Source organism: Poecilia reticulata, chromosome 9 (genome assembly GCF_904066995.2).
Source record: "Poecilia reticulata chromosome 9, P_reticulata-male-v2, whole genome shotgun sequence".
NCBI classification, from domain to species: domain Eukaryota; kingdom Metazoa; phylum Chordata; class Actinopteri; order Cyprinodontiformes; family Poeciliidae; genus Poecilia; species Poecilia reticulata.
This window is the reverse complement of record NC_088838.1, coordinates 2,354,174-2,375,628: the sequence shown is the minus strand read 5'-3', so window position 1 is coordinate 2,375,628 and position 21,455 is coordinate 2,354,174. Positions and strand designations below refer to the sequence as shown.

At 38.8% G+C, this 21,455-nt stretch overlaps 3 protein-coding genes across 3 annotated transcripts in view; 2 read left to right on the top strand and 1 right to left on the bottom strand.

The window, feature by feature from the left end:
- Nucleotides 1–2,585, top strand: part of LOC103469623 (protein Niban 2-like) — a 45,407-nt gene extending 42,822 nt beyond the window's left edge. The window contains exon 14 of the mRNA XM_008417415.3: nucleotides 455–2,585. Coding sequence (XP_008415637.1) covers nucleotides 455–1,683 — 1,229 coding nt within the window. The 3' untranslated portion in view covers nucleotides 1,684–2,585. The remainder of the gene's footprint in view (nucleotides 1–454) is intronic.
- A 2,526-nt stretch (nucleotides 2,586–5,111) lies between these two features.
- On the bottom strand, nucleotides 5,112–14,980 carry LOC103469625 (phosphatidylinositol 4-phosphate 5-kinase-like protein 1). The gene is made up of 10 exons (XM_008417417.2): nucleotides 14,346–14,980; nucleotides 11,229–11,417; nucleotides 11,100–11,150; nucleotides 10,828–10,982; nucleotides 10,573–10,697; nucleotides 9,613–9,647; nucleotides 9,478–9,533; nucleotides 9,291–9,403; nucleotides 7,769–7,931; nucleotides 5,112–6,559 (listed from the first exon to the last, which is right to left on the bottom strand). Exons 2-10 carry the CDS (start codon nucleotides 11,415–11,417, stop codon nucleotides 6,118–6,120), a joined length of 1,329 nt encoding a protein of 442 aa, XP_008415639.1. The 5' UTR covers nucleotides 14,346–14,980; the 3' UTR covers nucleotides 5,112–6,117.
- LOC103469624 (uncharacterized) lies at nucleotides 12,646–20,078 on the top strand. Its single transcript, XM_008417416.2, has 6 exons — nucleotides 12,646–12,944; nucleotides 13,758–13,888; nucleotides 19,012–19,182; nucleotides 19,326–19,455; nucleotides 19,554–19,631; nucleotides 19,741–20,078. Exons 3-6 carry the CDS (start codon nucleotides 19,128–19,130, stop codon nucleotides 19,829–19,831), a joined length of 354 nt encoding a protein of 117 aa, XP_008415638.1. The 5' UTR covers nucleotides 12,646–12,944; nucleotides 13,758–13,888; nucleotides 19,012–19,127; the 3' UTR covers nucleotides 19,832–20,078.
- The last annotated feature ends 1,377 nt before the right edge of the window (nucleotides 20,079–21,455 follow it).

Below are 21,455 nucleotides of genomic sequence, written 5' to 3'. Positions count from 1 at the left end.
AAGAAAGCCCAGGCTGTTGACTCCATACAATGGAAAGGAATAACTTTAGAACTTGGGTTCATAGCTTTTATGAAGAAATATCTTTTTACATATTTGTTAAAGCTGTCACTATGTCATGACAGTTTAGCATCAGACAGATAATCTGTGTAAAAAATCAAGTGGGAGGCCTTAAAACTTTGGAGACTGTTTTAACATGGCTTCTTGGAGAACTCATGATGTGAAAGAATAATAGGGTTCATTACATAAACTAGACATTGTTCAGAAGCTATGGTCCAAAAGTAAGAAACTCTGCCTTGTAATCTTCCGATTACAAGACGACTAGTCTACCCACTGAGCCACAGTTGCCCCAGAGATTTACAAAGCAGAAAATAGCTCTACATCTATTTTCTGTTCATGTTTATTTAGCTCAGCTTGTAGATGCTCATCCTCAACCTGTTGTTGCTTTGTTTTCTAGCTGTGAAGGAGGCAGCAGTCCAGAGGAGACACAACCTGTACAGGGACAGTATTGTCCTTAGCAACAGTGACCCCAGCCTCCATCTGTTGGGAGAAAGCCCATCCATTGACTGGGCAGAGAAGTATGGAGGAAAGCAGGAGGAAGGAGAAGAATTGGAGGAGGTTTCTGAGGGTGTTGGTGAATCCTCAGAGTCCCAGAGGATAAGAAGGGTAAAGCAGGTGGTGTCAATGATCCAAGTGGAAGGCTCCAGTGAGTTGTTCAGGGACACACCTACCATTGATGTGATCCTAGAGGAGAATGATGGAGCTGGGGAGGAGAAGGCAGATGTTGAAGCTACCACACAGACCACATCTCCAGTGCCCAAAGTGACCGAGAGCCAACCAGACTCCACCAATGGTTCAGCCTTACAGAAAGAAGAAGCTAACCCAGAAGAGCTGAATAAGGAAAAGAACCCAGTGGAGGTTGATTCAGCTGTGAAAGATGCACCAGGTAATGTAGAGAAGGAACAGGGAGAAAACCTCCACCCTGTGGTCAAAGAGGAGCCATCCCCAGACAAGCAGGAGATGCAAGAACCTTCACCATGTTCTGAGGAAATATTGTCTGATGGCACAAAAACAACTCCAAAGAATCCTTCAGACTTGTCCAATGGTTTTGATTTAGAGGTAGAGAAAGCCAACCCAAAGCATCTGTTTAAAGAAAATGCTGCATTGTCTAACTATGCTGTAGACGGTGCTTCAGATTTAAGTGAGGAGCGTAAAGAGGTTAGCAAAGCAGTGGCAGAAGAGGAAGCACTCCAGGAATCAGAGGAACGTCTACAACTCCCACCTCCTTCAGAGGAAACAGCATCTGAGGCTTCACACACAACTCTTGGGAACCCTTCAGAAATGTCCCATGCTTCAGACTTGAAGGAAGACGAGTCAAAAGCAGCTGAACCATGTGACCAAGACGTCCCACCCCAGGCTGAACTAGCTGCAGATGGGGCTTCTGTTAATATACAGGGAGAGGAAAAGAAAGAATACCACCAACCAGTGTCAGAGGAGCTGCCACATCTCAACCAGGAGGAGATGGATAAGGCAGTGCCAGTGTCAACACAACCTGAGGAAACTAGGGAATCAATTCCAGAAAACCCTGTACTCCAACATAATGACAATGACTTCCAGTCTCCCACCGCAAAGGTGGAGGAGCAGGGAGAGGTGATTTCCACATCTGTCCCTCAGCCCCCAGAGTAACTCTTTGTGGGAAAGGAGGAAAATGTAGCCGACGCAGTGCACAGAACTCGGGACTCTGTGAAAAAAAATCAATGTTAAAATAATTTCCACATGGCGCTCTCAAACTGAACCCTGCTCTGTTTCATTCCTTCTTTTAGCAGTAAAGGTCATGCTGATGCACCTCACAAGTTTTCACAGCAGCAATCACTAAGCAGCCTGTTTTCACCAAACATGTCCGAGTCAACCACTGTTTTCCCAACTTTTCATTCACCAGGAAAACCCTGAGGTTATTTTACTACACATACCACACATTTATTTTTTCTTCAACTACAAATATGAGCACAGTGGATGATAATGGTGTGACAAACAAAGACCAATTGCTTGAACACTCTTGATAAGGTACCTTTGTTGAAAAGCCTGTTCATTTAGCTTTTCAGTCTGTTTCAACAAACTGTTGTGGCTTTTAAAAATCTACAACAGTTAGTATTTTTTAATCAGTTAACCTGATGTATGCAAGTGTCTGTGTTCTTCAAGAATCAACGAGATAATGAGCTCAGACCAAGTGAGAAAAACCCAGAGTACAGTTGAATCAAACCTCTTCTATCAGTCAATAGATGACAGATTCTAGAGCGGAACAAAGATAGGTATTCAACACTATTTCTATGGGTTTCTGTCCTTCCAACCCAGTGCATATTATGTATGAAACGTTGTATGGAACAGAGAACCACCTAACTGTCACTTTTACTAATATATATATATATTTTAATCATTTCATGATTGTTTACTGATTTCTTCCTTTTCTGTTATTTATTTTTCACTCATTTTTTTTCTTTTGAGTGGAGTATATTTTATGTAGTTATCTCTTGTGTGAATCAAGTCAAACTGTTATTGAAATTAAACCATTATCCATTAAACAAAAACAGTTTTTCCTCAACCTTTTTTGGCCCCTATCCATTATACAGGTCCCTTACTGCCCCCCATCAAAGAAGATGTAGGCTACTTCCACTGAATATTATTTTATGATTAATATGATTATCATTATTCAGGGTTTCCTCCAGAAAACGTGCTAAGCTTGGTGGTAAGTGTAGTCACCCTGCGCCCTTCTGTGTTTCTGAGTTTTAAAAAATGTGAAAATTTCCTGTCAGATTCACAATACTTCAAAATAACTGTCTATTTTGTGTTGGTCTATTACATAAAATCCCCAAAAGACATAGTTGTGGTTGAAATCCTTAAAGGTTTTGCCATATAAATACTTCAACCTCTACTTCTCTTATAGGAAATGCATAAATGTTAGTGAAGCTCAGTTAGTAGTAAACAGATTTCCCTTGAGTTAATGTTGCATTCGCATTATGTGTTAACAATTCAGAAACACCAACTATAAAGTCTTAAAAAAGGCAAACATAAAAAAAAACAATTAAAATACGTATATACTTTTTGGCAGTTCAACCGTTTCATCCGTGACTTGTCACTTGTTATTTTGTTAACTGGTGAAGATGGACAGTGGTTATGGAGTTAAGGAGAATAAAAAGACACCTGGCCTCACTGTGTTCACATACTGACCATACTATGTTGTCATTTTGCTTCCAACATTTTCACCAAACAGACTCTTTAACCTGTCTTTGCTATCTGTTACCAATAGTATATATAAGCAGAAAATGCTTAGCCTGGAGGCCCGCCAGGCTTAAAATGCAGTGGGGGAAACCCTGATTAATGCGTTTTCTTGACTTGTATCATTTCTGTATTTATCATCAAAAATCCTTGAATGAAAAACACAATACTGAATTATTAGTTTGCCAAAACAAAAAGCCATGTGAATAGAAATCAAGGTAAGAAAAATGCAATTGACATCCAACTTAAAATTGATAGGCCTATCAGTAGCCATTCTGATGTTAGTTGCTAAATCTTGCACAAAATAGCCAGATAAAAGATGTACAATAATATCAGTTTAAACTTTGAACTATTTGCAAAAAAACAGTGGTCTGCAACATTACAACACGGATAGAATTGCAACTATATTAATCAACTCTTCTCTTCACTGTGTCTGTCAGGTTCTGGTGGTGCAGCTCTGTGCTGCCTTCAGGACTGTGGGACTGATATCTCATAGTCATCAACCATAAAATTTCGCCCACATGGTATTTACAAAACAGCTTTCAGTGGGATAAAAAGTTAGAGATCCCTTTAATGCCATACAAATATGGAACGAAAGCATGGATAATATTACTCAATAGACCTGTCTATTGATTTATATATTAATAGTTTTACTGTGCAGACACTACAAATAACAAAGCTGGTTCTTAATTAAATCCTAGTGAGTCAAATTGAAAGTGTCATGGAGTCATTAAAGAGCCTCATGACATTAACGCTGACATGAAAAATAATATTGCAGAAATAAATACAAAATAAAATCTAATTGAAAATATATAAAATCTAATTAAAAACAAAGTGATACTTTCCTTATAATGCACTTAATGGTATGCTATTATGGTCTGTAAAATATATTTCTTCTTAGTGCCACATGTGGTCTCAACAAAACCATGGCACTTCAACAATATGATTTTATCTTTAATCTGTCTGTTTGATCTTGCCCTGTATTAATTATTGTTCGAAAGGCCTTACCATACCAATTTACTCCTCTGTATTTACTTTAGTTTCTTAGTTTATTCTTTTATTTTGTTCTTCGAGCATTTCCATTAAGTTTCTTTTGATTAATGAGCTACTTTAATAAGATGCTTAATAAAGAGATTTATTATTTGGCTTATTATTATTATAATAAACCAACAACTAAAGTTAGTTTCTGTCCTGTTAGTTTGCTTCCCGTTTGTATTGACGTTCACCATCTTCCCTCATCATGTAATTCACCTGCTGCGCAGCTTAATCATCATTCGTTTCACCTGATCTGCCCTCATATAAGCTCTTGATTTTTCACCTTTCAACGTGAATCAGTGTTCTATCAGTACTACCTCGTCAGATAGTTAGAACACCGGTATGCAACGGCAATACCAGCACTTTTAAATCTCATTTATTACTTTATCGATGTTCTAACTGTGCTATCCCCCTGCCAGCATGCCCAGGTGGGCCCCATATGGGTAAAGGAGGGCTGACATATGGGTTTGTCCGCTGGTTCCACGGTGGCCCCACATGGGCCCTAAATGGGCAAACCCATGTGGGTCCACCACCATTTAGGGCCCATGTGGGCTGTGGCCCTACATGGGCAAACCCATGTTGTATTCTATCCCATATGGGACAAACCCATATCTGGTCTGCCCTCCTTTTCCCCATATGCGGCTTACCAGGACATGCTGGCAGGGACTGTGTGCTATTCTATAAGGTAGGACGGATTAATGTTCAAACTACCACAGATAGAACACAGGTTTAACACTGAACTGATAGTGCGGTGAAGCTCGCCAAGAAGCTAACAGAAAAACTGAAGAGAAGAAAAGCTACCATAGTTACAGTTGCAGCATGTTTTAATGTTACACACCTCAGTTGTTAGCAAGTAGCTCAAAGTCTAAACTGATGTACATATAAGGGGGAAGAGAGACAGAGACTGCGGCGGCAGCGTGTCGGTTGGTCTGTGTTACCCAGAAAGCAGTTGGGCACAATATCGCAACACCAACTCCGTGAGTGAAACCATGACTGGGGCAGCCTACTATATAAAGTACTAGGAGACCACTTCTTTATTATTACACATCCACATTTGTAGAGTACGGAACAAATCACATCCCGTATTGCGGAACAGGTGGAAACCTTAACTGTAGTGTCTATTCTATGCACCTTATAATGCGGTGCGCCTTATATATGAAAAAAGTTTTAAAATAGGCCATTCATTGAAGATGAGCCTTATAATCCGGTGCGCCTAATAGTGCGGAAAATACGGTAATTGCAATAATATTGTAACAGTAATATCAATGGCATTAAACATCTTTGACTCTTTTTATCAGTTGTGGGCATAAACGGCAGTTAGGGTCCATCCAACTGGCAAAATATATAATGTTAATATGCACAGAATAAATGAATTACATGTAAAATATGTAATCCAGCTAAGTGTGCATCAAAGCTGTCCTTTGCATTGTAAGATTACATATGAGTGGCAACCCTAACTGTAGCGACTATTCTATGCACCTTATAATCCGGTGTGCCTTATATATGAAAAAAGTTTTAAAATAGGCCATTCATTGAAGGTGAGCCTTATAGTGTGGAAAATACAGTATATAAGTAAATAAAATGTCAGATTTATGCATACCGGTACTTGTGTTGCTGATGATGCAGCAGAAAATTCCAGCATCTAGTTTTGTGTTCGATGCATCAGTGAGGTAAAGATGTTTTGAATCAGTTTTCTTTTTTGTGTGTGTTTCTTGCAGTCAATATGCACAAAACATATTTTACAGGATAAAAGAAAAACAACATCCAACAAAACATTTGTGCCAAAGTCATTAACCAGAAAACAAATGTCATTCACTGGGTGTGCTCATGTATCCACCTGCAAAACCTCTGGGAGTACTTTGTCGGCCTGACAGTAGAAAAGACTCTGCCAGGGTAGCGAAGGTTCTTCCACAGGTTCTCCAGTTTTTTCTTTATACTGTACACAGTGAAAATGTCCACTATGCCCACAAAGTAGCGCCACTCTAATCCATCAATCACATGAACTGCATTTTTTAAGTTTGGCAATAGTCTTTGATGATGTTTGTGAAATCCCTGTAGTTCTACAGGACACCTTGTATCTTTGGCAGGGCTGTTTATCTCCTGGGCTAGAATCTCTTCACCATCACCCTCAGCAGCTGCCTGATGCTGACCTGGCACACAGACAGCACCGTCTGGTACTTCCTCACTCCGACTCCGTAGTAAAGGAACACTGGAGGGCTCTAAGTGGGTGGGATAGTCTTCTATGTCCAGAGACCTGCAGGAAGTCAAAAGAAAGAAAACAGAGATTCTTGTTAAAATATTGTTCTAAGAAAAACACGACTTGTCCTGGTTTAGAATGACTGAGAAACACAGTAAATCTCACTAAGACAGCTCTGACCAACAAAATCAAGTCGGATTTAAGAAATGTCCAAGATTTTACTGGAATCAATCAAATAGTATAGGGGTGGTCGTAACAAACCATTTGGAAACAAGCTTTACATTAAGGAAATGCTTTTTAATTTTAAAACATAAGAATGTTTTTTTAGAACTCTCACACTCTGCAGTCAGGAAACTCCAACTTTCTCAATGTCCCATCACTATGGAGACTCCCTGCTCTGAGACACCTGAAGTCCCCCTTTTTGTGATTTTACAATCTCCTGATCATTTTCACTCAATTTTTACATGCAACAAAGCAGCAGAATACTTGCTCAATAACTGCATTAAAATATTATTTTAGTGTTAATTATTTTAATTGGGTGAGAAAGGGATCTGTCGAAACTCAGGTATTTTGACACTAGATGTCATCATTAAAAACTAGAACAGTCACATGGATTTTTTCACATGAGACCAATAACAATCCATTAAGAGTCTGCTTCTGTTTTTCAATATTTGGCTTGGTTTTCACAAATGAATTAATATTAAGGAATTAATATTAATACCAGTTTTCATTGTGTCAGGTTTTTGACAATAGGGAAAATATTCTGCTTGGAAAGCTCTGACATAAATCAGATTTTTGAAGGAATAGTAGGTTACTTTTTCACTTTGTTGGTATTTTTCAAGAGGAAAATCTCCTGGTTGTTTGAAGACTAGGTTTTCTTGTTTTAGATTTAGATACAGTAACAATTTGGAATTTCTTGTTTCAATATAGATAATAATTTGTCCATTATTATGGACACATTTATTAGTGTTATTAGAACACTAATAAATCAAGTGTTCTGGATTTAACTCTTTAAAATAGACCTAACCATTATACTACTGCCACCATGTTCCACAAGCTCTGTTTGCCCCAATCTTCCAAATCCTTCAGTGTCTTTTGTTGGGGATGCTCATATCATTTTGTTTACTGCAGATGTGACTTTTTCTTTCTCAGAATAATTTATTGTCTCCTGGCTTTTATTGTCAACCTGGAGAGGCAATTTCTGGGTCTATGGAAGAAATGTATATGTTTTGAATGCTTAAATGATTCAAAACTTTAAGAACCTACTTTGTGGTACGAATGACAAGGTCAGCGAAAGAATGCTTGCCCTTCAGCTCATCTTGATGCAAAGGTTGCTGGGCCAGCAGGAGACTGTAGTCCAGCACATTAAGATCTTGGAGAAAAGCTGTGTCTGCTTTCACTTGTCTCTCAAACCAGGATTTTTCTGGACCTACAAAAACCACAATAAATTTCAACTTTACATGTTTCCATTCCAACTCACCAACAATACTCCATATTCAAAAGATGTCAAGGCCAAAATTAGGACATATTTTAAAAAAAGAAAAGGGGTAAAGGTATTATGTATTATGGTACATTTTGCCATCTTATAGTTCAGACTAGGGCTGCACAGTGGTGCAGTTGGTAGAGCTGTTGCCTTGCAGCAAGAAGGTTCTGGGTTTGATTCCCGGCCCCGGTCTTTCTGCATGGAGTTTGCATGTTCTCCCTGTGCATGGTGGGTTTTCTCCGGGTACTCCGGTTTCCTCCCACAGTCCAAAAACATGACTGTTAGGTTAATTGGCCTCTCCAAATTGCCCCTAGGTGTGAGTGTGTGTGTGCATGGTTGTTTGTCCTGTGTGTCTCTGTGTTGCCCTGCGACAGACTGGCGACCTGTCCAGGGTGAACCCTGCCTCTCGCCCGGAACGTTAGCTGGAGATAGGCACCAGCAACCCTCCCGACCCCACTGAGGGACAAGGGTGTCAAGAAAATGGATGGATGAATAGTTCAAACTAATTACTATGAAACTATGCAGTATATAGACATAATTTAAACAAAATTTGACTTTGTAATTTGACACTTTGAAATTGGTCTCTGTCTCTTTAAGAAGCTCCTGTTCTTTCCGACACTCAGTCTTAAGCACCCCCGCTGCAGCTAATTCAATGAATTAGAATGTTAAGTATGGATATATATATTGACTTGTTTTAGAGTGAAAAGGAAAAATATGGGATGAACCTCAGGACCACTTGATTACCAGCACAACCAATTAATCTACATCAGTGTTTCTCAATCATGTTTTAGGCGTTTCAATTCTGTCGCACCTGATTTAAATAAGTGGGTGATTATTAGGCTTCTGTAGCACTTGATGAGTGCAGAGGAGGTCATGCAATCTATAGAATCAGGTGTTCTGGAATAGAGATACATCTAATACACACAGGCCGGGGGGTAATTGAGAAACTGATATCACATACACACTGACATGCTATAAATGCAGATGTCCAGGACTCTTTACATTTTCCAGTCATAATAGCAGAATGTGTCTGAGTGTGAGCAGCCATTTGCCATGACCAACTGGGGCTTTGAGGATGATTTTGTGAGGTATTTAAATGAACGTATCAGGGCAGGTCTAAATGTAATCCCAGCACAGAAAGCTCAATATCATGAGCTTAATATTGTTCAATATTCAAACATATTGATTCATGTTTGAATGATGAACACAAAGATAAAGTCTATCCCTCACTGGGCTGTTAAACAATGTCCCTGTCAGCTGACACATGACATGGCTGCAGAAAGGTGTGGCGTACAGATCACTCACCCAGCACAATGCTCTGTTCTTTGAAGTTATTGTCCTTCAGCACCTTTACGACTTGTTTGCCTCCTGTCTCAGGGTCAGTCCATCTACCCACCTCACAGCCTTTTATGTCATATCTTTAAAATCAAAATGTCCATGATAGCATTCATCAACACACCAAGACATAGTCAGCCATAGCTACAGGGAGTACCTGTTGTTGATTCTCTCATCAGGATAAAACACACTCTGCATCACAATGAAGTACTTCTGGAAAACACAACAAACAGCATAGCACTCTGAGTACTGCAGTGGTTCAGTGGATCCACAGATAATTCATTGAAAATACCTTCAGTTGGTTTGGAATAACAATCTTGTAGACTCCTGTGGAGGGGGAAAGAAATAAGGATTATCTCCATAAATCAGTTACAGTTGGGGCTTAAATAGAAGATTATTGGCTTCATTTTGTATTAGTAAGATGACTTTGTTTAATAAAAAACAATGTTATAATGAAACACTCTGACTTTAGCCACTTTTAGACTATCTAGGTGATTTTTTTTCATACAATGTTAACTACACAAACAAGACAGGAATCTTCTTTTCCTTTCATCTTTTCCCTTTGGGGTCGCCACAGCGAGTCATCTGTCTCCATCTAACCCTATCTTACACATCTTCTTCTCTCACACCAACTACCTTCATGTCCTCTTTCACTCCATTCATAAATCTCCTCCTTGGTCTTCCTCTAGACCTGCCTAGCAGATGAACAAGTCAGGATTATTGTATGGAAATCTGGTTGGATTAGAATAAATTGATTTCATCCATTCTGCTTTGGTTTGGGGGAGCAGATTTAATTTCTAGGAATAGGAAGACAGTCTCCCAAAACAATAAAAATCAAAGATCCAAACACAGAACACTGAGTTGAATCATTCAGATACTGTAGAAACGTGAAAGTAGATGAAACATTAATGGTTTACAACTGAAAACATGGTGTAATAGAAAAATCCTTCATGACTCTAAGAGCATTAGTTAAAGCAAACAAATGTTTAAACCCTGTTGCCAGGGCAAACAAGCCACCATTATTTAAACAGAGTGTTTCTTCTTCTAGTTTCTGTGAAAGAAGTCTTTGACATTCATGGCACTATCTCAACAATTTGAGCAGTGACAAGAGAAGCTGACTTATTCTGCCCTATAGAATGATTTGGGAGATATCTCTGGGTTTCTCTCCCATTGTTAGATAGACGAATGAACGAAACATGTCCTCAAAAACATTGAAGAAGTGGATTAAAATAGTATTTAATGAGGTTCCTACCTAGAAAGCGCACTAGCAGTGAATGAGGGTATTTCTCCAAGTGATCCATGTAGCGTCGCAGGTTGGAAAGGAGAAACCTAACTTCTCGCTTGCTCTGGGTTTTCAGAAAAAACCTTTTGTCATATCTACGAACAAGATATTGCACATAGACGAATACCAGCGTTTATGCACAAAAACTTTCTTGGATGAAATGACAATTTTGCAGTCAAATAATAAATTTTAAAAAATCTCCATGTATTTATGTGCTCTGCTCACGTGAGAAAGAAATCTGCCTTGCTTTTGGAGTTGCTGATAAACTGAAGGTAGTTGGCTCTGGGGCAGAGAGAATTCATAAATTCCTGCTCACTGATGTCCAGGGAATGTCTCAGTGTAGCAAACACTGGTGCTGCAAATGTATGCATCTCAAACCCCTGGGTGGAAAAACATAAAAAGAAATTCTGATGAATGTGTTCATGTTTCTTTTATTCTGCTTATGATCTTCAGAAGCAAAATCATACAGAATGCTGTAGGTGGGAATGACCTCCTACCTCAAGGAGTTGAGTACCCTTTGTCTTGAAATGCTCATCTGTGAGGGAGTTCTGTGCAATAAGAGTAAATGTTTATTATTAACTTCATTAGACTGGCAATCCAGCAACATTTCCAACTTTTCTTCCTACCTGGCTTTCTGTGTTAGATGTGGCCTGAATGCAGGCTTGCATGCCTTCCTTCATCATGGAAGTCAGAGAGTAAAATTCATGTCCAGTGTTGATTTCAAAAACCCCCACCATCCTCCATCTCTGTGTCAGCTGCCACCAGCGTGCTCGCCTGGCAGCTCTGGTTCTGCCGGCAGAGCTTTTCCCTGCCATCTGTAACAGCATGCACACATTGTTATGAAAATATATGTGAGGGGAGCTAAGTAATTATAATAAATACAGTATGGCAAATTTTCATATTCATTCATTTAATTTTATGGGAATATTCTCAGAAAAGAATGATTAAAAACATATTTCTCTATAACTTGAGAAATGTTGCCTGGCGACCTGTCCAGGGTGACCTCGCCTCTCGCCCAGAACGTTAGCTGGAGATAGACACCAGCAACCCTCCTGACCCCACTAAGAGGATGGATGGATGGATGGATGGATGGATGGATGGATGGATGGATGGATGGATGGATGGATGGATGGATGGATGGAGTTTTGTTTTTATTTCCAGTTGCCCCTGGAGAGTTAAGTTGATATGAAAAGACCCTCAGATCATAGAAAACTAATTGTGATATTGATAGCTCGGAACAAGCTATCAATGAGTTGTCAGGGTTTAAATCAGCCTAATTCTAGAAAGCAGAGCTCTGATTTCACTTGTGCTCTCAGTTAACAAGTAGTGCTTAGTTTGCACTTACATTACTTCTTTGTCCAGTTTTTATTTGTTGTATTAATACTTATTTAAGGTTACATTCTTTTGTTTACCTCAGTGATATGTAGATAATGGTTCAAATGAAATGTTATATTTCTACCTATTATCTTTACTAGGCTGTGTTGGGAATAAGTAATTCTGTGTTTTCCTCTATCTCTTTCAGCTGTTTGCATCCTACAAGCCGGTGACGTGCGATGGCCATCATGGAAAAATAATATATAAAATCATTTATATTGCTATTTTCATGTACTATAAAGTATCTATTTTTTACTTAGCTTAACCAATTCTGATTAGTTTTTCTTCCAAATCGCTGGATTTTCGCATTTTCCCATTCAAATCCTCAGAAGCGAAGCCGGTGAGGCAGCAGCGAGCTGAGCCTCACCGATTGCGCAACCTATCGCTAAATGCACTGGCTGCCATTATATGACAGCATGTTCGTCCTGTCTGTGCGCCGGCAATAAAATGGCTAAGAAACATTTAATATATGGACTGATTTTCCATAATTTCGCTTATGTATATAAAGTACAGTGTTTTATGACATTAACTGTGTGTATCGTGTTTTGTGTGCGGAGGAGCGATAAGAAACGGCAGAGAACAGACTCGAGGTGTCTCACCGCTGGGGGCGCTCATGTTCCCAGATATGGTGACTGCACAACTGCAGAGTAAACACAGTGAGCTAGCCATGGAGCTAGCCACACAGTAAATAAGTAAAGTACAGCGATATATTTGTTTTCTTCTCTCTTCCGACGTCAACATGAAAGACTACATTTCTACACTTTAACAGTTTTCTAAAGTGGATTTTCAATTGAAGCAGGAGATAATAACTAAAGGAAGACCAACACCGGAGCTGAACGTTTTACTTCCAGACAGTTTGATGATTCTCAAACGGAGTAGAAAAGACATGCAGAGGATAAACTTGGCTTTGGATGAACTGATATTTTTGTGCAGAATTAGCGGCGCATGGATTCCATTGATACGTAAAGGTAAGACGGCAATAAGATGTTTTTGTTTAGTTTTTTAATTAAATGTGCGTTTTGTGGGCTACAGTTAATGTTTAAATAATTAAAGTAGAAGCTAATCTACCACATCAATTATTTATTAATAAAACATTAAGCCTAAAACGTACTACAACAACAAACTAAATGTTCTGTATTGTGTGCAAAATTCTTGAATGTTCTTTGGTGTTAAATCCTAAAACATGAAGTGGCATTGTTGTCAGTTGCTATGGCAACGAGTCTGCGTAGCTTGGCGAATACAGATCACTGCTGTGGATCATAGCACGAAATTAATACCTACATTTTTAAGTTTCACTGAGTTAACACGGCTATGGATGACATGTAAAAGATTAGTCTTTTTGCCCCCCAGCGTTGTACGCATGCGCGAAATTTCCGTAGGTCCAACAACATGGATGGTGTCTAAGTCATACGTCAGAGCCTCACCAGCAATGAACCTCACCGCACGTCACTGATACACGCGCACACATAGTGCACACAAGCAGAGCTAAGGTTAAAGGAAATGACACGCTAGGAGACGCCCTCTTTATGGCTTAGCTTAGGCTAACAAAAGGAAATAGAAACTGTTTGGTGCCATTTTGCTGTAGTCTCCTTTAAGAAGAATATGAAAAATGGACCTACGCTGCATTTTAGTCTTAATAAATGGAACTCTTGAATTCAACTGACTGACTCTTCTTGAACCTCATACATTAAGAACCTAAATGGAGAAAAGATAATTCTCCACAGCTGCTTATACTTGTCATTGTATAAAATAAAAGGATATTTCTATATCTCTTTTCTAAGTCCTCAGGTTATCTGACATGTGATAACCAATGAGACTGGTTGAGTGCTTGACATCAAATTTATTTAAAGAGAACAAAAAGCAGTGCAGCCTGAGAAATGGATCTGGAGCCATAAAAGGGAACACAGAACAGGTAAGACAGGAAGGAACCAGTCTTATAGTGGAGATTATTTCTTTCAAATATTAAATTCAACTGTTGCACCAGTTACACAACACTGTCTATTCAACACCTAACAGCTACGCCATTCATTATTATTTGAAGATCCAGGGCTGTGGTTTACTGGAAGACGGAGGCAGGACACCTCCCCAATCAGCTGAAGGAGAGTTGACAGAAACAAAGATGAGAACAGAAACTTAGAAAGTAAATTTAGAGGAAATACTTCTTGATAGTTTTTTTTTGTATGTTAGCTGGAGAAAACATTTCAGTTCAAAGAAAGACTGAACAAACTCAAATTTTTAACTCTGAAAGCAAAACTGGTATGAATCATTCCATAGCTTAAAGAGCAGACTCATCAGTACACAAAGACATGATTTATCTTGATCCTAACTGAGGATAAACCATGGATTTAATGGATTCTTGCAGATCCTACCTGGGATTCCTGCTTTGACTCTTTGCTAAAACACACCAGTTGAACAGCTAAAGTGTACCAGCGTCATGCTTCCAGATGTGTCTTGTCTCTGTGAAAAGGACATTTACTCATTCCATTCTACTCAGATGAGCCCTGCAGGGTGTGTCCCATTCAAAATGCAAGGTGTGTGTACAAGGAAGGAAAGAGAAAACTAGTTCTTCAAGCTATTGAAGAAGTAGGGGGGGTTAATCATAGCTGTGGACACTGTTGGCATTCACTAAAGCAGGAAAATATTGAGAACATTAATATTGAAAATATTGAGAGTTTTGATGAGAATTAAAGGAAGGAATCATATTTCTAAATCACTTTGCACGTGTATGTAAAACCGTATATTTACACCGGAGGGTGTGCTCCAATTACAGGGGGGTCACACTCTTAAGCCTCCCTGGTAAGGTCTATTCAGGGGTCCTGGAGAGGAGGGTCCGTCGTATAGTTGAACATTGGATTCAGGAAGAGCAGTGTGGTTTTCGTCCTAGTCGTGGAACACTGGACCAGCTCTACACCCTCTGCAGGGTCCTGGAGGGTTCTAGGAGTTGTTTTGTGGACTTGGAGAGGGCGTTTGACCGTGTCCCTCGGGGGGACGCCTCCCTGGTGAGGTGTTCCGGGAACGTCCCACTGGGTGGAGGCCTCGGGGAAGACCCAGGACACGCTGGAAGGACCATGTCTCTCGGCTGCCCTGGGAACGCCTTGGGGTTCCCCTGGAGGAGCTGGAAGAAGTGACTGGGGAGAAGGAAGTCTGGGCCTCCCTTCTGAAGCTGCTGCCCCCGCGACCCGACCCCGGATGAAGCGGAAGAAAATGGATGGATGGATGGAAGGAATACTTCTAATTTAAATATATAGTGCTTATATATTTAGAAGATATTTAGATGTAATTATTTCACAAAAATGGTACACCTAAGTTTTACTAATAAAACATGGTTAATCCATATACTTAAAGGGATCCAAGATTAGTTGAACATGTTGGCCTAAATATGTTGTAATTTTCCTATCAACTAAAAAATTGCTGTTTGTAATACATGAAAAATCATGATGACTTCAAAAAATGTATATATTTTATTTTTTTCACGCATGGAGGTTGCCATGTTCTCACCTGCTGGATTGATGACGCTTTTGGTCCCTTCTGTACTGAAATCTACTGAGTAAAAACAGGAATGCTAACTTTACCTACGTATGACTGGTGTAATTTTAGATAATGCCACACTGTGTCACTGTTGGTTGTAATAAAAAAAACAGTGAGGTGAATCTTGATCGCTTCCCACATGAAAAAAGAAGAGCACAGTGAGAGAGAGCCAGTGCTGAACAAATCAACATTTCTCTCCAGAAGACTTTTAAACATTTGTATGAACAATACTGACAGGCTATAACAGTTGATCATTACCTTAACGAGTTAAAAACAAATTTGTACTGACAGTTTTTATCCACAAAAGGCCTAAAACCCCGCTGCCGCCGGAGCACTGGAAGCACTTAAAATGCTATCGAAGCTCTGCAGCAGTAGAACCGGCACACTCAAATATGATAAGATTTAATATACTTACCTTACAGGTAAGCTGGTGGAGTATAACAAGAAATTCATTGTGGATTCTTTCAAAGATAAAACCTTATGTAGGAAGTCAGTGCAGAATTTTTAACCTTGTTGTTGAAACTGAAACCAAACTGCTGATAAGTTTTCATTGCAGAAATGAAACAAAAACTGCTGCCAACTGAATAGAACGGCAAGCCCCTCATAAGCAGGCAAGTTGTGTAAATATCTGATAGATCTTTGATCCTTAATTACAGCCACAATTCTTGACAACTGGTTTGTCATTAAAATATACTCACACTAATTGATTTTCTTGTACTAGTTCAAGAATCTCTTGTTAGTAAGACTTTTTGCCAACTGATGACATTTGTTCTGATTCTGATCAAAGGTTTGACTATTCAGTCAAAATGCAACATGTTCAAACGTTCCAGCTAGTAGGTGTTTGAATGAACTACCACACTGAACTAGTCAACAACTATGTCCACCTACCAATGCACTAAAACACTAATGATCCAAATGATTGAAAGTCATTCAAATCTTGGTTGATTAGCGGACAGTAAATCTAGCACAGCATATAGGGCATTTGACTGATAAAGCCCTACTTCTTTCTAAAAAAGTCTGTGTAGCGTCTCAGGAGAAAGTGGAGGGCAGCTGATTATATGGACTGAAGACACTCCCTGAAATCACACCATGTCTCTGTGGCCTGGGAAAACGTTTCTTTTTCATGAGAAATGGACCTTGGTGTCTAACAGAATCAAACATGTAACTCTTTACTATGGGCCCTTTGTCTAACAGCATGTGACTCTTTCTCGACCTTGGTAAAGCGTCTCAACAAGTGCTATAGCCGAAGCGCTCCACTTAGACAACCAATGCACTTTTTAAGCTATTCATGTTAACTTGAACTTATATTTATCACAAATTATAGCTGATGTCAAGGATTCAGATGCTTCCACATACATTTTGCTGCAGCCACATCCCTGAGTCAACAGTGCACTAAAACTGTTGAGTTCCAGAGACAGTCCATCATAGAAGAAAACATGCTTTTCTTTCTTCTATGAAGAAAAAAATATTTTTTTTTCATTACCTGTATTCACTGGCCTCCTATTACTTTAAGACAAAAACCTCTGCTCATCAGAGTAAAGTTTAAAATCAAAAAATGCAGATATTTGAATTCTTATTCAGAATTTACTGTTTACTAGATATGTTCAATTCAGTACACCTTAATGTTTTTGAACACTGGCTTCCCGATTGTTCTTTAGTAGTGAGGTGTTTCACTGTGTTACTAGATTAGCTACTTTGGCATTTTCTAAAAAATTGGTTTATTTTGCCATTGTTTATCACGAAGGGAATGGGTGGACTGCTAATGTTTATAAAAGTTATTTGTGGCTAAAAAGCACAAAAACCATCATTAGACTTAAAGAAATCACCTGTCTTAAACATCACAAAGAAGAAGGAATACACTGCCTAGCGCTGTAATAACAGCTGTAATAACAGCGCTCAGCAGTGTATCTTTGTCAGAAAGTATTCATTGAACTTCAGAAACGGAAAGCTGTAAAAAAAAAAAATAAAATAAAACTAGTTAGTCACAAAAGGGTTAGTATACAGTTTATGAAAAAAATATAAGAATCCCACAAAATTCTGGGACAAAAAAGTGTTCTGGACAGACAAAGGAAAGACCAACATGGATCAGAGTGGTGGACAGATGACAGTGTGGGGACAAGGGGAAAAAAAAGCCAAAAGTCTAAAGTAGATGAGATCATCTGTTGAATATGGTGGTAGTAATAAAACCTGGGCTGGTGTTGGTCAGAAGTGCCAATGCCCTTCGCTTCTGTCTGACTGCCCCAGGGCAGCTGTAGCTGCAAATCAGCAGCTTCCATCATTAGTGTGTGAATGTGCCCTTTGAAATTCCCATTTGAGATTTAAAGGCCATTATAAATACTGCTTCTTCCAAACACAGTTTTTTTTTTCCTCAAATTGGGAAATATAACCTGAACAAAAACTACTGGGAGCATTATCCAACACAACACTGCTTTGGCCCATTTTTAAGACGCAATACGAGCAGTAAACTTTATTTTTGACAATTCATGTTTTATCAATAAAACTGCTGAATGATGTTTTTTCCAGCCTGATTTCTGATTCCATTTCTCCTAAATGAGGAGTTTATAGACATGAACTCTGTCCTCAGGCTTGCAGGATTAACAGTGCGGGTGGTGTTTTCCCTCCTCCGTTTACTTCTAGTTTCACATCCTATTTCTGTAAAACACTCTACAGAATTCACAGTGAGGGATGACAACAAACGTTTTGGTGTTTGGAATGTGGAGTGGAGCCAGATTTGTGATGACATTGAAAAAGTTATTTTCTTTTTAGTTGTGTTTTTTTTTATATAAAACCATCATCATGTATAAGTCACTTATACATGATAAATTATTTTGCATTTATTGCCAACCTGAGTAGAAATCAACCACACATGTTCATTTTTTTCACATTATCTGTAGGAAGTCCTGTTTTGCTTTGTGATCTGCATAAACAACAAAATGTGACTTTGGGGTGACTGCATTCTCCAGCTCACTATGTACTAACTTTTTTTAATTGTACAATTTCTTTGGACATAATTACAAAGAAGCATTATACTACTTTGACATATCTTACAGCTTTTTGAACATGCAGTTTAAATTTTTTGTGCAAGGATAAAAAGTTATTGACGATAGACTTAAACCTTCCCATGTGGAAACTAATTACAGTAATGCATCTATGGAGAAACTTTATTTTTGAGTTTAATTTGCTTCATAGCTGCGGCTTCTGCTCCCTCAACAGCTCTTAATGGTGATGCAAAAAGTTTAAGCTGATCTCAAATCTCAGCAGGTTTGTAAAGTGTTATTAATCTCAGTGACTTACTGATTTATGAGCTAAAGGCTTTAGACACAGCCTTTGCTTTGTTGGTAAATTGTATGTGTAACCAAAGAGTCATTGTGCAGGCAAAAGAGATTCACATCAGAGTTTGAAAGGAAGGTGCAGTTCTTGGAAACAGACTTTGTAAATGAAAAAGGAAGAGGCAAAGAAAGTGAAACCAAAAAGAGGAAAGTGAAACTGTTGCATCTCGTTGTACAGCAGTGCTTGTAGTGGCAGTGCTGCTATAAAACAGGACTGCCTGCTGCATCAGAGCATCAGCAGCTCAAACCGAAGACAGACGCTGAGGCTGATCCTGAAGCTTCTAGACCCACAAGATGAAATCTGCTGTGATTGGATTTGTGGCCTGCCTGTTTCTCCTCTGTGCTCAAGGTATTTTGAGTTTGTTTAGAATAATTGATTAAGTGTGTGGTGGGAAAAAGGATAGCTTGCATGTATGAAATATCACACTTTTGGGTTCTTTATTCTGACTGACAGAAGATCAGGATGTAATGAGACCTTCCTTTCTTCCATAGCTCAGCCAGCCAACAGGTCCAATAAATGCAAGTGTTCCAGCAGCTTCCTGAACAGGGTCCGACTGCAGAGCATCCTCACAGAGCCTGTCGTTTACCACCCAAGTACCTTCTGCCCCCGCACTGAGATCATGTAAGTTCTGTTTTACTTTGAGTGATGCAAAGCTCGGGTAACCACTCTGCATTGTTCATCCCTAATGTGGGTCCTTTGTTGTTTTTTCTTTCCTCTAGTGTTACACTGGCAAACAAGGAAAAGTGTGTGGATCCAAAGTCACGAATTGGACAGCTAATCTTGAATCTGAAGAACAGGTAAGATGAAGTGAAATGCTCTGTCTCTGAGGAGTTTCTGTGAAATTATTCAATGGGGAGTGTTTCAGAAATCTGCTGTGTCAGCCTAACAGTCTGGTCTTTGTTTCAGGTCCAGAAAAACTGGAGCTGTGTACACGACGACGGTTTCAGCTCACACTTCCACTTCAGGCTCAACACAGCAGGCGACATCCAGACTGTAGAACTCAGTTCTGAAAGCTGAAGGTGCCGAGCACCAACTCTGTTTCACAATAACACCACTCTAAATGCAGCAAATGTAGAAAATACCCAGTGATCATGATGGCCAGTTTCTTTACCTTCTGCATACTTTATTATTCCTTGTTAAAAAAGTCTTTACTTTGTATGTAAAGATACAACTGCATAGTTTTTTTATACTCTACAGCTTTTAGAAATTAGTTTTCTACTATGGGAAATAAAAACAACCTCATACTTTTTGTGTCAACTCTTTTTGCACTCCTCATGTTGAATGTGTTTTTAGCTGGAGTGGAACTGAGCTGCAAGGTCTCCAACGCTACTTGCAGTTTTAATTGAAATATTATCGTTCTTAAGAAGTAACGGAGAGCAGAATGTCACACTGAGATCAAAGCTATGCAGCTTCTAATTCCATCAGTGATCTATTTGCTGAGACATTCGAGGTCCAGTGAACATGCAGTAACAGCAGATGTCACAAGACGTACATTACACTGTTTATACACATTACTTAATGTAAGTATTGGTTTCTTGAGTTTTATGTTTAAAAATTGACTTGTAGAAGCATTCCTGAATTTATTTTATAATTATTTGTATTATTTTTGGATTTCAGTCTTTAAAATATCAGAATGTACAAATAAATATATTTTTCTGTCTGTCTGAATCCATCATGTTCAAATATTAATCAGATAGTATGATCAGTTATACAGAAACTGAGTAATTTCTTGGACAGACACGTTTTACCTTTACTTGGGTAAACGTATATTGAAATAGTGCTACTCTTAGTTGAGTAGAACTTTTGAATAATCAACCGTCTGATCAGCAACAACCAGTCATGAATTTTCAACCAAGACAACAAAAATAAGAATTAAAAGACTGCAACTTAAAGGCAAATACACAGCATATGGAAAATAATTACAATTATTAGACAGGTGTCCAACTAGGATCATTTTCTGAGTCTTCATGCTAAATAATTTCCAAAAAGTACAAAATCTAACTGAATAATTGCGCATAAAAACAATGAAATACAAGAGTATGAAAGAAAATGTAGTTAAGTGTAGTTGGTCATAAAGTCTAAAAGCTGCTGGAAGGATGCATCAGTCTGTCAGTAGATGGTGCTGCATCAGTAAAACTCCTTTAAATCCAGAAAGAGAAAAACTTCCCAGGTTCATGGGAAACAAGTTTCTTTTTAAAGGTAACTGCTGAGGTCCTGACATCGTTTTAGTACACCTGAATACCACAGTTGCAACCTGACAAAACTGCAGCATTTTTACAATAGTTCATGAATGTTAATGCTTATTAATAAAAAAATAATAATAATTACTTTCTTTTTCAATAGCAGTATGAACTTCAGACTTAGCTTTGGCTAAATAAACATTGACACATTTATGTTTTGCCATTTCTGTCATTCCACGCCCCTCGACCCCCACAGTTTCTTGGAAACACATCTGCTGGAGGAAAAACGAGAACAGAAAGTAAGATGAACTCAGTGAAAAGCAAAACATTTGTCAATTTTTCTTATGTCTCTGACACTTTTACCACCTGATAATAAAAACAACCCGGTGTTATTTTGGATTAAAATAAAAAGTAAAACAAAGCAACTTCACTCAACTACTT

Excerpts from the sequence above, each read along its gene's own strand:
- LOC103469625 (XM_008417417.2), bottom strand. The coding sequence starts at position 11,417 with ATGGCAGGGAAAAGCTCTGCCGGCAGAACCAGAGCTGCCAGGCGAGCA. Across the intron at positions 9,648-10,572 it reads ACTGCTAGTGCGCTTTCTAG|GAGTCTACAAGATTGTTATT; the intron begins GTAGGAACCTCA and ends CCCCCTCCACAG. Across the intron at positions 7,932-9,290 it reads AGAACAGAGCATTGTGCTGG|GTCCAGAAAAATCCTGGTTT; the intron begins GTGAGTGATCTG and ends TGGTTTTTGTAG.
- LOC103469624 (XM_008417416.2), top strand. The coding sequence starts at position 19,128 with ATGAAATCTGCTGTGATTGGATTTGTGGCCTGCCTGTTTCTCCTCTGT. Across the intron at positions 19,183-19,325 it reads GTTTCTCCTCTGTGCTCAAG|CTCAGCCAGCCAACAGGTCC; the intron begins GTATTTTGAGTT and ends TTTCTTCCATAG. Across the intron at positions 19,632-19,740 it reads ATCTTGAATCTGAAGAACAG|GTCCAGAAAAACTGGAGCTG; the intron begins GTAAGATGAAGT and ends TCTTTGTTTCAG.